This window comes from Myotis brandtii, unplaced genomic scaffold (genome assembly GCF_000412655.1).
Source record: "Myotis brandtii unplaced genomic scaffold, ASM41265v1 scaffold376, whole genome shotgun sequence".
Classification (NCBI taxonomy): Eukaryota; Metazoa; Chordata; class Mammalia; order Chiroptera; family Vespertilionidae; genus Myotis; species Myotis brandtii.
In genome coordinates this window covers 371,880-386,204 of record NW_005364451.1, presented here as the reverse complement: position 1 = coordinate 386,204, position 14,325 = coordinate 371,880, and the positions used below count along the sequence as shown (strand labels likewise).

General features: G+C 38.5%; 1 protein-coding gene across 5 annotated transcripts in view; it reads right to left on the bottom strand.

The window, feature by feature from the left end:
- Positions 1 to 14,325, bottom strand: part of GABRA3 (gamma-aminobutyric acid (GABA) A receptor, alpha 3) — a 241,088-nt gene that overhangs the window by 33,966 nt on the left and 192,797 nt on the right. For all 5 annotated transcript variants that reach the window (XM_005872355.2, XM_005872356.2, XM_005872354.2 and 2 more), the window contains one exon: positions 6,177 to 6,388. In XM_005872355.2, coding sequence (XP_005872417.1) covers positions 6,177 to 6,388 — 212 coding nt within the window. The remainder of the gene's footprint in view (positions 1 to 6,176; positions 6,389 to 14,325) is intronic.

Here is a 14,325-nt window from a genome sequence, read left to right as displayed (position 1 = left end):
GCGACCAGGCTGGCAGGGGTGGCAGTTGAGGGTGACCAGGCCAGCGGGGGCCAGTTGGGAGAGACCAGGCCAGTGGGGGGGGGGCAGTTGGGATGCAACCAGGCTGGCAGTGGGGGCAGTTAGGGGTAATCAGGCAGGCAGGCAGGTGAGCATTTAGGAGCCAGCGGTCCCAGATTGTGAGAGGGATATCTCCAGGATCGGGCCTAAATCAGCAGTTGGACATCCCCCAAGGGGTCCCAGATTGGAGAGGGTGCAGGCTGGGCTGAGGGGACCCCCCCCATTGCACGAATTTTGTGCATCGGGCCTCTAGTAAAAAAAGAACAACAAAGCCCAAAGTGAGTAGAAGAAAGGAAATAATAAAGACAAAAGCAGAAATAAATTTAACAATGTCTAAAAAAACAATACAAAATATCAATGACATCAAGAACTGGCCCTTTGAAAAGATAAACAAGATTGATACATTTTTAAACAGACTCATTAAGAAAAAAATGGAAAGGACCCAAATAAGTAAAATTATAAATGAAAGAGGAGAAGTAACAACTGACATCATAGAAATACAAAGCATTATAAGAAAATGTTATGAACAACTATATGCCAACAATTTGGATAGTCTGGAAGAAAGGCATAAATTACTAGAAACATACAATCTTCCATAACTGAATCAAGAAGGGACAAAATTTGAACAAACTGATTACAACTAATGAAATCAAAGCTGTAAAAAGAGGAAAAAAAAACTCTCAACAAACAAAAATCCTGGACCAGATGGTTCACAGGTGAATTTTACCAAACACTCAAAGAACTAACACCTATCTTTTCAAGCTATTCCAAAAACGTCAAGAGGAGGGAAGACTCCCAAGCTCATTTTATAAGGCCTAATTCCAAAACCATATAAAGACATTATGAAGAGTGAAAATTATAGGTAAATACCCCTGATGAACAGAGATATAGAATTATGAGCAAACCAAATTCAGCAACCAAGTGGAATTTATTTCTGACATGCAAGTTTGTTACAATATCCACATATCAATTAATGTGATATACTATATAAATAAGATGAAGGATAAAAATCATATGATCATATCAATAGATGCAGAGAAATCATTTGACAAAATCCCACACTCATTTATGATAATAATTCTTAGCAAAGTGGGAACAGAGAAAACATACCTCAACATAATAAAGGCCATATATAACTAACCACAGCTAACATCATACTCAATGGGGAAAAACTACAAGCATTTCCATTAAGGTCATGAGTAAGACAGGGATGTCCACTTTCACCACTCTTATTCAACATAGTACTGGAAGTCCTAGCCACAGTGATCAGACAAGAAGAAATAAAAGGCATCCATACTGGAAAGGAGGAAGTAAAACTGTCATTATTTGCAGATCACACGATATTGTAAATAGAGAACCCAAAGACTCCACCACAAAACTACAATAACTGATAAATGAATTCAGTAAACTAGCAGGACACAAAATAAATATTCAGAAAATGGTTGCATCTTTATATACCAATAATGAACTATCAGAAATGGAAACTACACGAACAATTGCATTACAATTGTGTAAAAATAAAATAAAATACCTAGAAACAAATTTAACCCAAGAAGATAAAAGACTTGTATTTGGAAAATTACAAGACACCAAAGAAAGAAATTGCAAAAAATACAGTTAAATGGAAGCACATACCATGCTCATGGGTAGGAAGAATTAACATTATTAAAATGTCCTAGAGAAATCTAAAGATTCAATGCAATTCTTATCAAAATACCAATGGATTATTTCACAGAACAAGAATAAATAGTCCAAAAATATATATGGAACCACAAAGACCCTGAGTAGCCACAGCAATGTTGAGAATGAACAAGAAAGTTGGAGGTATCACACTACCTGATTTCACAGTATAGTATTGGCATAAAAGCAGACATATAGACCAATGCAGCAGTATTGAGAGCCCATAAATAAACTCACACTTTTATCAACTAGAGGCCTGGTGCACAAATTTGTGCACATTGAAAGGAAATTAATTACAAGGTGGCCGGTGGGGCTGGACTGGGTGAGACAGGATGGACATGCCCTGGAGTCAACCTTCCACGGTCCCTCCCTGGCCGGCCACACCTGGGGCAATGCCAGGGCTTGAAAGGCATCTGTGGAGTGAGCAGGGTCCCTTTGGCAGGTGGGGTCCCTTGGCCTGGCCTACGTGGATGGGGTCAAAACTGGCTCTCTGACATCCCCTGAGGGGTCCTGGATTGCAAGAGGGCAGCTGTTGGGTGATGTACCTTGGTATTGGGCTCCTTCCTCTTTGGTTCTGGGTGCATCACCCAAGAACCACAGCTGCCAAGTCACTGCAGCTTGGCAGCTCCTGCATTGAGCATCTGCCCTCTGGTGGTCAGTGTGCATCATAGCTACTGGTCTGAGGGTTGAACGGTTGAACAGTTGGATGGTCACTTAGGTTTTTATATATATAGATTAGTATTTGACAAAGGAGGCAAGAGCATACAATGGAGCAAAGAGAGTCTATTTAATAAATGGTGCTGGGAAAATTTGCCATGCAAAAATGAAACTAGAACACCTTCATCATATACAAAAATAAACTCAGACTGCATTAAAGACTTAAATGTAAGACTCAAAACCATAAAATTCCTAGAAAAAAAACAAAGGCAGTAAAATATGTGATATTTCTCTTAGCAATCTTTTTTTCTGATATATTTTCACAGGGAAGGAAAACAAAAGAAAAATAAACAAATGAGACTACATCAAACTAAAAAGTTTTGGTACAGCAAAGGAAACAAAATGAAAAGACAATCCGCTGAATGCGAGAACACATTTGCCAATGAGACCTCTGATAAAGGGTTAATATCCAAAATTTATAAGAAACTCATACAACACAACACCAAAAACACAAACAACCCAATTATATAATGAGCAGAGCTCTTGAATAGACACTTCTCCAAAGAGGACCTACAGCTGGCCAACAGACATATGAAAAGATGCTCAATGTCACCATTTGTTAGAGAAATGCAAGTTACCTGTCAGAATGGCTATTATCAATAAATGCACAAATGGTAAGTGTTGGTGAAGATGTGGAGGAAAGGGAACCCTTGTGTACTGTTGGTGGAAATGCAGATTGGTGCTGCCACTGTGGAAAACAGTATAGAATTTCTTTTAAAATTCAAAAGTTGAATTTCCTATGACCCAGAAATTTCACTTCTATGGATTTATACAAAGAAACCTAAAATATTAATTGGAAATAATATATGCAACTCTATGTTCATTACAGCATTATTTATAAGTGCCAGGATATGGAAGCAACCCAAGTGCTCATCGATAGATGAGTGGATAAAGAATGGAGGTACAGCCCTAGCTGGTTTGGCTCACTGTATATAGCATCGGCCTGGGGACTGAAGGGTCCCAGGTTCGATTCCAGTCAAGGGCATGTACCTTGGTTGCGGGCTCATCCCCAGTAAGGGGTGTGCAGGAGGCAGCTGATCGATGCTTCTCTCTCATCGACGTTTCTAACTTTCTATCTCTCTCCCTTCCTCTCTGTAAAAAATCAATAAATATATATTTTTAAAAAAGAATGGAGGTACATATATATACAATGGAATATCATTTGGCCGTAAAAAAAGAATGGAATCTTACCATTTGTGACAGCATGGATGGTCCTAGAGGGTGCAATGCTCAGTGAAATAAGTCATTCAGAGAAAGAAAAATACATTATGATTTCACTTATTTTTGGAATCTAAAGAATAAAATAAATGAACAAACAAAACATAAACAGACTCACACAGAGAGAATGAAGAGCAGACTGAGGGTTACCAGATGGGAGAGGTGTTGGGAGATTGGGTGAAAAATGTGAAGGGATTGAGACGTACACATTGGTAGATTAAGAATAGTCATAGAGATGTAAAGTACAACATAGGGAATATAGTCAACAATATCGTAATAACTATGTATGGTGCCACGTGGGTCCTGGAAATATAGGGAGAACACTTCGTAACATATATAATTGCCTAACTGCTGTGCTGTACACCTGAAACTAATATAAAATAATATTGAATGTAAAAAAATAAAAATATTACCACACAAATAAAGGTGAAATAGACAGTGGTGAAAAATAGAGATATGGAAGATAGGCTTGAGAGAAATGAGCAAAATGAAATGGAAAATAATAGTTAAAATTTATTAGGGAAAACAGAAAATAACACTTAAAAGTTATTAGGGAAAATGGTAGATATGAAAGATAAATTTCAATTATATATATAATTTGTGCTTCTAGGAAGAGAAAAGAACAAGATGTGTTTTAGGAAAGCTTTCCTGTAACAAAGATAACTGTAAATCTATTGGCTTAAAGGTTAATATGCTGTCCTGGAAAAAATTCATATGGATGGATCAATATATATCATTGTCAAATAACTAGAATTTGTAAATAAAAGAAACATGCATATTGGCTAGGCCATAAAATCAAGTCCTCTATTATGTACAATATTCTCAGGTTGATTTTAAATTTCTTCATAACAACATTCAATATCTACATGGACGTCAGAGAAAGAAAATGTGACTCATGAATTGTAAAACAGCTTAACTATAATTCAAGTATGCACATAATTGACAGTTTTACACATGGAAGATAGCAGGAAATATGGTTCCCATGAGCCCTTCTTAAAGAAACTTCTGAGGATAGCCTAAGTTAACTAAGCAATGAATGAAAAAATGAATAAAAGGACTATTTTGAGAAGATAATTCATTTAAATGTATTAAATGTATTAAACTATGACTAATCAACTATAAGAATTATGTCTGCCTAATAGCATATAAGTTATATAAAATCGTCAATTCAGAAATGGTAGTAAAATAAATCAAATTTGGTAGATGATGGGGACTGGTAGAGAGACGAGGTAAAAGCTAGGATAAGTACTGGTATGCTAATTTTTATATCATATAGTGACTGAGGGGTCAATAGACCCTGTCCATAGCTGATAAATCAAGTATTACATAGATAAATATTTTAAGGATACAAAGGTAACAACTAGACTAAGTATGATAATAAAATTAACCAAAAATCCCTATGTTAGAATAGATGGAAGAAATAGAAACATGCTTATGTCTCATAATTTATAGTAAGGAGTTCATAAATTCTATCTAAATAGTTAAAATCTATTTTAAAATTTTGTCAATTCACCAATCTGTATTCTATGGAATATATATATTTTCCTCCAGTTTGAAAAAAAAACCACTTCATTATCTTTTCTCTTCTCCATGATTCTTCAAAGAGTACTGGAATGGTTCTGTGACCACATCTACCAGGTTATTTTAGTGTCTTTGGATAGTCTTCATTTAGATCTAGAGATCTGACTCTTAAATTAGCCAAGGACAAAAATCTTGATTTCACTGTATTATTGTTTTATTCCTACCAAATTCCAGTGGTTTATTTTTTCTCTCCTTTTTTTCTTTCTTCTTATCTGTCCACCGATCCAATTAACATTTGTTCAGTTTTTACTGAGTCAGATGCTGTGAAAGAATGCTGGCTAGTTACAAAGATGGTGCAGACAAGCCTCTGCCCTCAAGAAGATTAGTCTAGGGCAGTGGCAAATAACACTAACACAAATATGCTTTTAATATCAAGAGCAATCTCCCTACGCCACCCAACCCCAAGAAAAGCTAAAGTTATCTTGCTGTTCTGAAAAGGCTCTGTGAAGAAAATCGTATTTCCTCTGGGTCATGAAGAATGAATAGGTCTTCACCAGGCAGGAAAAAAAAAGAATGCTCCAGATAGAGTAAAAAATTAAGCAAAGACACAGAAGGAATGATGATCACTTTGGTTTGATTGTAATGGGAACATACTGGAAAGTGAGGGGCTGGGTTGAAATTAAAGTCCACTCTTCTGGTTGACTTTGTAAATACAAAGGGTTCCCCTTGAGTCTAGCAGTATCACATTTAGGTTTGGTCCCTCACCACCAGGTATCAGTCCTCTATGATACATACCCTCTTTTCTTTGCCCCCAGCAAACACCCCACATTGCCAAGAAGCACTCCAGTTGAGAAATGGATTGATGACCCCAGTGAATAGCACACAGCCTTGGCCAGTTCCCACAGGCTGCAGGCTGCCCACTCCTGGTTACAATACAGTTCTCTCAGGAGTGTTTCCCAGCCCCCACCCTTGCTGTATCTCACCTTCATCTCCAGGGCCTCTGGCACCTTCTTGCCTTCCCAAGCCCAACTCCTCTTGGTGAAGTAGTTGACAGTGGCAAATTCAATCAGCGCAGAAAATACAAAGGCATAACAGACGGCTATGAACCAGTCCATGGCCGTCGCATATGCCACTTTAGGTAAGGAGTTTCTGGCACTGATACTCAGGGTGGTCATGGTGAGAACAGTGGTGACACCTGGGGAGAGAGAAGATAAGAACCCAGTTGCCAATCAAAGACATTTAGAGCATATTCAATAAGATCACCAACTTTCTACTTAAAAGGAGGAGCTATACCCACCCTCCACTCAAACATTCCCTTTAAAATAAAAAACAGAGAATGTAAAAGTGGGATGGTTCTACCTAGTAACCACCCCATCCCAATTCTCACAACAATAGGGATCTCCAGTATAACAGTTCTAAAAGTTGTCCTCTAGCCTCTGCTTAAACATTTCCATTGAAGAGTAGGTAACATATTTTATTGTAAGGGATAATTTTAATTAGAGAAAATTTCTCTCATGAGCTGAAATTGCCTTCCTCTAACTCCTGGTCCATTGACTGATCTCAGAGTTCTTTCTCTAGCAAGACAGGAAAGAAGTTTGTTCCCTCCTCTGCAGGAAAAGCCTTCAAAGATTTGAAGAGGGTCACTATGGTTCCTCATGAATCTGTTTATCTCCAGAATGAACATAGTTCCTTCTCTTGTTTCTCCTCCCTCATTCTGGTAATTCTCTTCTAAACAGCCCAGAGCTGAGCACAAGACTAAGGACATGGTCTGAGGTCAGTAGGCTATTCACTTCCATTATCATGGACACTATTATCCTAATAATGCAACAAACTATTGTGGAAATGATTCTTTAGTTGCATCACAGTCTAGGTCTTATTGACTGAGCTTCATGGACAACCAAAGCTATTTCAATAGTTATTTTTGTGAGTTTTTGCCAAACCAGAGCTCACTTTTAGGTCAATTGATTCTTTTTCTTGGTATTAATAACCTGAATTAAATACTTTTCTTTATTCTCTTTAAAATTATATTTATTTATTAAATTTATTGGGTTTACGTTGGCCAACATGAACATATTGGTTTCAAGTGTGTGTTTCTGGTTACAAGATCTGTATATTGTGCCGTGTGCTTATCACCCAAGGTCAAATCTTCTCCTGTCACCATATATTAAGACCCCCTAACCCCCTTCCCTATGGCAACCACCACACTGCTGTTTGTGTTCATGAGTTTCCACTTTATATCCCATATAGGCCTGGTGTACGAAATACATGCAAAGGGGGGTCCCCTCAGCTTGGCCTGCATCCTCTCCAATCGGGACCCCTTATTGAGAAATGTTGAGAATGATGAGTTAACTTAGCTCAAGTCACTTTTAGTTCCTGTGGATTTAGCACACAAACAACGTGAAGGGCACGCATGAGACCACAGACATGGTGCAGATAGGAGAAGGGGCTGCCTGGTGGTCAGTGTACATCATAGTGATCAGTTGTTCTGGTCATTACGCTGTAACGTTGCTTAGGCTTTTATTATATAGACTAGAGGCCTGGTGCATAAAATTCGTGCATGAGAGGGTGGTCTCCTCAGCCTGGCCTGCACCCTCTCCAATCTGGGACACCTCAGGGAATGTCCTGAGGATCTGGCCTAAGCCAGCAGTCAGACATCTCTCTCACAATGCGGGACCACTGGCTCCTAACTGCTCACCTGCCTGCCTGCCTGATCGCCCCTAACTGGACCTCCTGCCAGCCTGATCACCCCTAACTCCCCCCCTCTGCTGGCCTGGCCCCCCCTAACTGCCCCCCTGCTGGCCTGGTTGGCCCCAACTGCCCACCCCTGCTAGCCCAGTAACCCCTAACTGCCCTCTCCTGTCAGCCTAGTCCCCCCCCCCCAAACTGCCCTCCCTTGCTGGCCTGATCACCCATAACTGCCTTCCCCTGCTGGCCATCTTGTGGCAGCCATCTTGTGCAAGGGTGTGACGGTCAATTTGCATTTGCATATTACCTCTTTTTTATATAGGATATGAATGAGATCATATAACTCAGCTTTTTCTGACTGACTTATTTCACTTAGCACAATATTCTCAAGGTTCATCCATGTTGTTGCAAATGGCAGTATCTCACCCTTTATTAGCACATATTCTTTATCCAGTCCTCTATCACATGACACTTTGGTTGTTTCCATGTCTTGGCCACCATGAATAATGCTACAATAAACATAGGGTTGCATATATCTTTGAGAATACATGATTTCTAGTTTTTCAGTTATATACCCAAGAGAAGTATTGCTGAGTCATATGGTAGCTCTATTTTTAATTTTTTGAGGAATCACCAGACTGCTTTTCATAGTGGTTGTACCAGTCTACATTCCCACCAGCAGTGAATGAAGGTTCCCTTATATGGGTCTGTATTTTCATTTTTTGTGTTATCTTTGCCAGATTTTGGTATCAGGGTTACATTGGCCTCATAGAACGTGTTAAGAAGTACTGCCTCTTCTTCAATTTTTTGGAAGAGTTTGAACGTTTGGTAGAATTCACTGGTGAAGCCATCTGGTCCTGGACTTTTACTTTTTGGGAGATTTTTTATGGTTGCTTCAATTTAATCACTGCTGATTGGTCTATTTATATTTTCTAATTCTTCATGATTTAGTCTAGGAAGGTTACTAGTATATATTTCTAGGAACTTTTTCTAGGTTATTGAATTTTGTGGCATATATTCTTTCATAATATTCTAGTCTGATCCTTTGTTTATCTGTGATGTCTGTGGTGACTTCTCTCTCATTTCTGAATTTTATATGGGTCTTTTCCCTTTTTTCCTTAGTGAGTTTAGCCAGGGGTTTGTCAATTTTATAAATTTTTCAAAGAACCAGCTCTTTGTTTTATTAATTTTTTGTATAGTCTTTTTGTTCTCTATTTCATTCAATTCTTCTCTAATTTTAATATTTCCTTTATTCTGATGATTTTGAATTGCTTTTGTTCTTCTTTTTCTAGCTCTTTAAGATTTGATGTTAGGTTGTTTACTTGGGATTTCTCTTGTTTCTTGAGATAGGCCTGTAATGATATAAACTTCCCTCTTATTACTGCTTTCGTCGCATCCCAGAAGTTTTGATATGTTGTATTGTTATTCTCACTTGTTTACATATCTTTTGATCTCATCTTTTATTTCTTCTTTGACCCAGTCATTTTTTAGTCGTATGTTGTTTAATCTCCACATACTTTTGGGCTTCTTCATTTTTGTAGTTGATTTCTAATTTCAAGTCATTGTGGTCAGAGAATATGTTTTGTATAACTTCAATCTTCTTTAATTTGTTGATGCTAGTTCTGTGACCCAACCTATGGTCTCTCCTTGAGAATGTTCCATGTGCACTGGAGAAGAATCTATAATCTAATGTTCTGTGATGAAAGGTTCTATAAATGTCTATTATGTCCATTTGGTATAGTGATTCATTTAAGGGTGATATTTCTTTATGATTTTCTGTTTGCTTGATTTCTCTAGAGCTGTCAATGGAGTGTTAAAGTCCCCAACTATGATTGTGTTTTGATCTGTTTCTCCCTTTTGTTCTGTGAGTAGTTGTTTTATATATTTCAGTGCTCCCTGTTTGGGTGCATATATATTAAGAAGTGTTATGTTTTCATGATGTAATGCCCCTTTATCATTATAAAATGTCCATCTTTGTCTCTCCTTATCTTTGTTTTCTTTAAATCTATTTTGTCAGATGTAAGTATGGCTTTACTTGTTTTTATGTGGATGTTATTTGCTTGGCGAATCATTTTCCACCCTTTTACTTTGACTCTACCTTTGTCTTTGCAGCTTAGATGTGTCTCTTTGTAGGCAAAATATGGCTGTGTTTTGATTTTTGATCCACTCTACTACTCTGTGTCTCTTTACTGGTGAATTCAGACCACTTACATTTAGGGTAATTATTGATGTATGAGGATTTCCTATAGCTATTTTATATTTTATTTTTTGGTAGTGTTGTGCCTCCATTGGTTCTTTTCCTTTCTGTTTCTGTCTGTTGTTTTTGTTTGATGGTATTCCATACCCTTTCCTCTGTTTCCTCTTTTTCTAAGCTATGTGACCTGGTTTGGGGATTTTTTTGTGTGACTACCATTAGGTTTATAAAAAATAAAGTTGCATATATACCAAAGTTTTTTTTTTCTTTTGAATACATCTGATCTTCATCCTCCTTTGCCAGTTCAGACCTTTATTCCCTCCCCTTTTAAGTTTTTGTCATCACTAATTATCCCTGTTTTTGCTATAAGCTTTTTGGTGATCTTACTCATAGTGTTATAACCTTATGTTCTTTGTTTCAGGTAGAATAACTTCCTTGAATATTTCCTGCAATGAAGGTTTTCTGGTGATAAAATCCTTCAGATTCTGTATGTCTGGGAATGTCTTTATTTCTCCTTCATATTTACAGGATAATTTGCTGGATATATTATTCATGGCTGGTAATTTCTCTCTTTCAGAACTTGAATATTTGGTTCCATTCTCTTTTGGCTTGTAGAGTTTTTGCTGAGAAATCAGATGAAATTCTGATGGGTTTTCCTTTGTAGGTCACTTCCTTCTTTTCCCTGGATGCTTTGAGAATTTTTTCTTTCTCACTAATTTTTTACAGTTTTAATACCAACTGCCTTGGAGAGGATCTCTTTGGATTAAGGTAACTAGGTGCTGCTTGCTTCTTGGATTCGAGGATCTAGTTCTTTCCATAGATTTGGGAAGTTCTCATCCACTATTTGTTTGAATAGACTCTCTGTCCCCTGCTCCATTTCTTCTTCCTCTGCAATGCATATAATTATAATATTGCCTTTTCTGATGGATTCAGATAGTTCTCATAGAAGTCTTTCATTTTTCTTTATGCTCAGGTCTCTCTTCTCCTCCCTCTGCATCATTTCTGGATTCTTACCTTCAATATCATAATTCTTTCCACCATGTGGTAAGCTCTGTTTTCTATGCTCAGTAGTTTACTCTTAATCTCCTTAGTTGAATGCTTCATTTCCAGGATTTCTGATTGGTTCTTTATAAAGTTTCAATCTCTTTGGTAAAGTACTCATTTTGTTCATTGGTTTGTTTTCTGAGTGCACTAAATCATCTGTCTGCATTTTATCACATCTTGTTGAGTATTTTCAGAACTGAATCTTGAAATCTCTGACATTTTTATTATATATTTCCATGTGTTCCAGCATGCTTTCTGGAAATTTTTCATATTCTTTCTCGTCATCCTCATTACTGTGGTTACTCATAGTATTTGCTGTTCTTCTTTGCCTATGCATCTATCTCTGTCTATATATTATTTTTCCAGTAGATGGCATTGAATCACAGATTTTTTTTACCTCTCTGATCTCCCAGTCTTGACCTCCATGGCTTTGGTAAGAATACATCCCCACTGCTTGGGGGTAGGGTTTTGTTTTGCCCTCGCTGTAATGGCGACCCCTGACCTCCACAGGGTCTTCCCAAAGCCCCTCTCCTGGGGGTCAGTCACAGAGGGAAATAGCAATCTTACTGCAGCAGCTATTGGTTTACAGATGCTACATCCCTGAACCTGACACCTAGGGCAACAGGAGGTGAGTTTTGGGAGTCCAAGCCACAGCAGGGCTCTGTGGTTCTGTTTCTTTGAAACACCACCACCAGTGGTACATCAATGAGAGCCGCATGGTAGAACCCTGTGCTCTGTTGACTCAGACACTGTTTGCTCCCTTGCTGCTTGCTCTGCTTGGTTGCCCCCCTCCCCTCTTCATACACCCTCCTCCTGCCACATATCGCTGTTCCTCCTGGCTGAAGGAAGTACTTGCTACTACTGGCTTTCTCCTCTTTCCAGGCTGAGCCACGAGCTCCCAGCCTACAAGGCTGCATCTATGGGCCATCTGTGCTTTCCTGCCTTCTTGGCTCCCTATTTATTCCTGATTGCCCACATGTTTCAATGTGTGGGTCTCTTAGGCATGTGTCTGTGTTAAACAGGGATTTCTTTGTTGAATTATAGTTGGTTAACTTGTTGAAATTTCAGGGAGAGAGGCTAAGGGGTTCTCTCATGCCACCATTCCTCTGACGTCACTCCCTATTTATTTTTTCTAATCTGTTTAAATTTTAGATACACATTTGATCTCTATAATGTTGTGGTTAACAATATAAATTTTAGAGTCAGAATGAAATATACTGAAAATCTGGCAATCCCACTTACTATGAATATGACCTTGAACAAGATGTTTTACCCCTCTCAGACTCAGTTTTATCATATGTAAATTGTGTGCAATGATACCAAACTCAGATTTGTTGGGGGATCCAGAGATGTTTGCAGAGCTCATAGCACAATATCTGGCACATGGTAATCTCTCAATAAATAGTAGCTTCTATAATTAACATCACCCCTAATTTTACTATTTTTATTAACAATAGTCTTGCCATAATTACTGACTATTTATAGAAATATGATTATAAACACATTTAAAACAATATTATAATAATTTTATAATTGATAGCAATAGTAGAAGTCAGAAGTACTGAGTTCTGTCACTTACTTGCTTTTTATCTTAGGTAATTATCTTAATTTCCCTGTACCTTTATTCTCTCCTATGAATATTCCCTATATTCTCCATCCCCCAGAATGGTGATGAGGCAGTTGCTGTAATCCAAAGTCATCCAAACTTAGGGAAGGGAGAATAGTCAAAACCTTTGTGTTGGTATGCTCAAGAGCATGGAAATGTAAACCTCATGAACTAGATCAAATAGAGCATTGAAAGAAGTCCAAATGGGGTGAGCTATGTTATATATAAAAAGAAAGTAGATAAGTCCTGTTAACGCCACCAGAAAGTTAGCCATGTGTACTGCAGCCTCTGGGACCTCCTCTCATACCTTGCCTCCTTGATCACCTTGCTAATATTTGCTACACAAATGAAAATCCAGACTGCAAGAGATAGTACAGTTTAAACAGAGATACCCTAAAGCAGCACCTTTGAACAAATTAGGCAGAGTCATCCTTTCAGGAATCAGCCACATAGCTAGTACATATTAACAAACTATCTGAATTTATAGCCTTATAAGCTCTGAGAATGGACCCAAGGTTCAGTAACTCACCACAACAAGCAATGAGTAATTCATGGGAGAAACAAGTTACCTCATTTATGATTATCACTTTATGCAGTTGTCCACTCTTGACATATTCACAGCACTGTGCCAATGGATGGATAGAAAAACTCTGAAACATAAGTGTTTCTGTGCCATATCTCAGTAGAGACTTTTAGAGCTCTGGCCTCTAGGTCTTAATTAGAACTGTCATCTTGTAAAGTGCTCTTAGCCACTCAAAGCTGTTAGCATCCTCAGTAAAGCATTTGGTATACTTAATGGATGGACAAAGAGGTATGGCATTTTAAAAGAGATACAGGCCTGTCACCCAGTGCTTCTCTTTCAAGACTCTTCTAGAAAGGTTTTTGTGACTGCCCTGCCTCACTTCCTTTGAGCACTTCTAAAAGTCTAGTATACTTCTTCAATAACAAGTCTGTTACAGCAAATCATGAGTTGCATGAGAGTAAGGACCATGGATAATGTCTCTATTTTCTCAAACTTGAACACAATGGAGTAGTCCCCTAGTTCAACCATCACCAACTGGTGGTCTGTGGACCACTGGTGGTCCATGAGGTCTGAAAGGTTGGTGACCACTGCACCTAGTTCATGTGTAATGAGTGGAACTGCTCTTCTCAGCCTAGAGCCCATGGACTGCACCACATTTGCTTCTGTCATAGTGAATAATGTACTTTTTAATAGTAACTATATAGGTTGTTATTATCTACACTAATAAAAGAGAACCATGGTAATTAGCATACGACCGCTACCCTTCCCATTGGCTAATCAGGGAGATATGCAAATTAACTGCCAGCCAAGATGGCGGTCGGCAGCCAGGCAGCTGATGCGAACAGGGAGGCTTGCTTCCTTCAGTGACAGAGGACTCCAACGTTCCCCGCCTGCCTTGCCAGACTCTGAGCTTCAGTTGGAAACATTGTAACATTTATAGAAGATAAACAAAACCCCAGAAACCCGCTTTCAGCCAGCCGGGATCTCAGAGCTAGAGTTGATACAGTGTATCGATGATAGAACCCAAACAAACCAGATACCTGCTTTCAGCAGCCAAGCCTCAGAGCTAAAGCTGGCCCA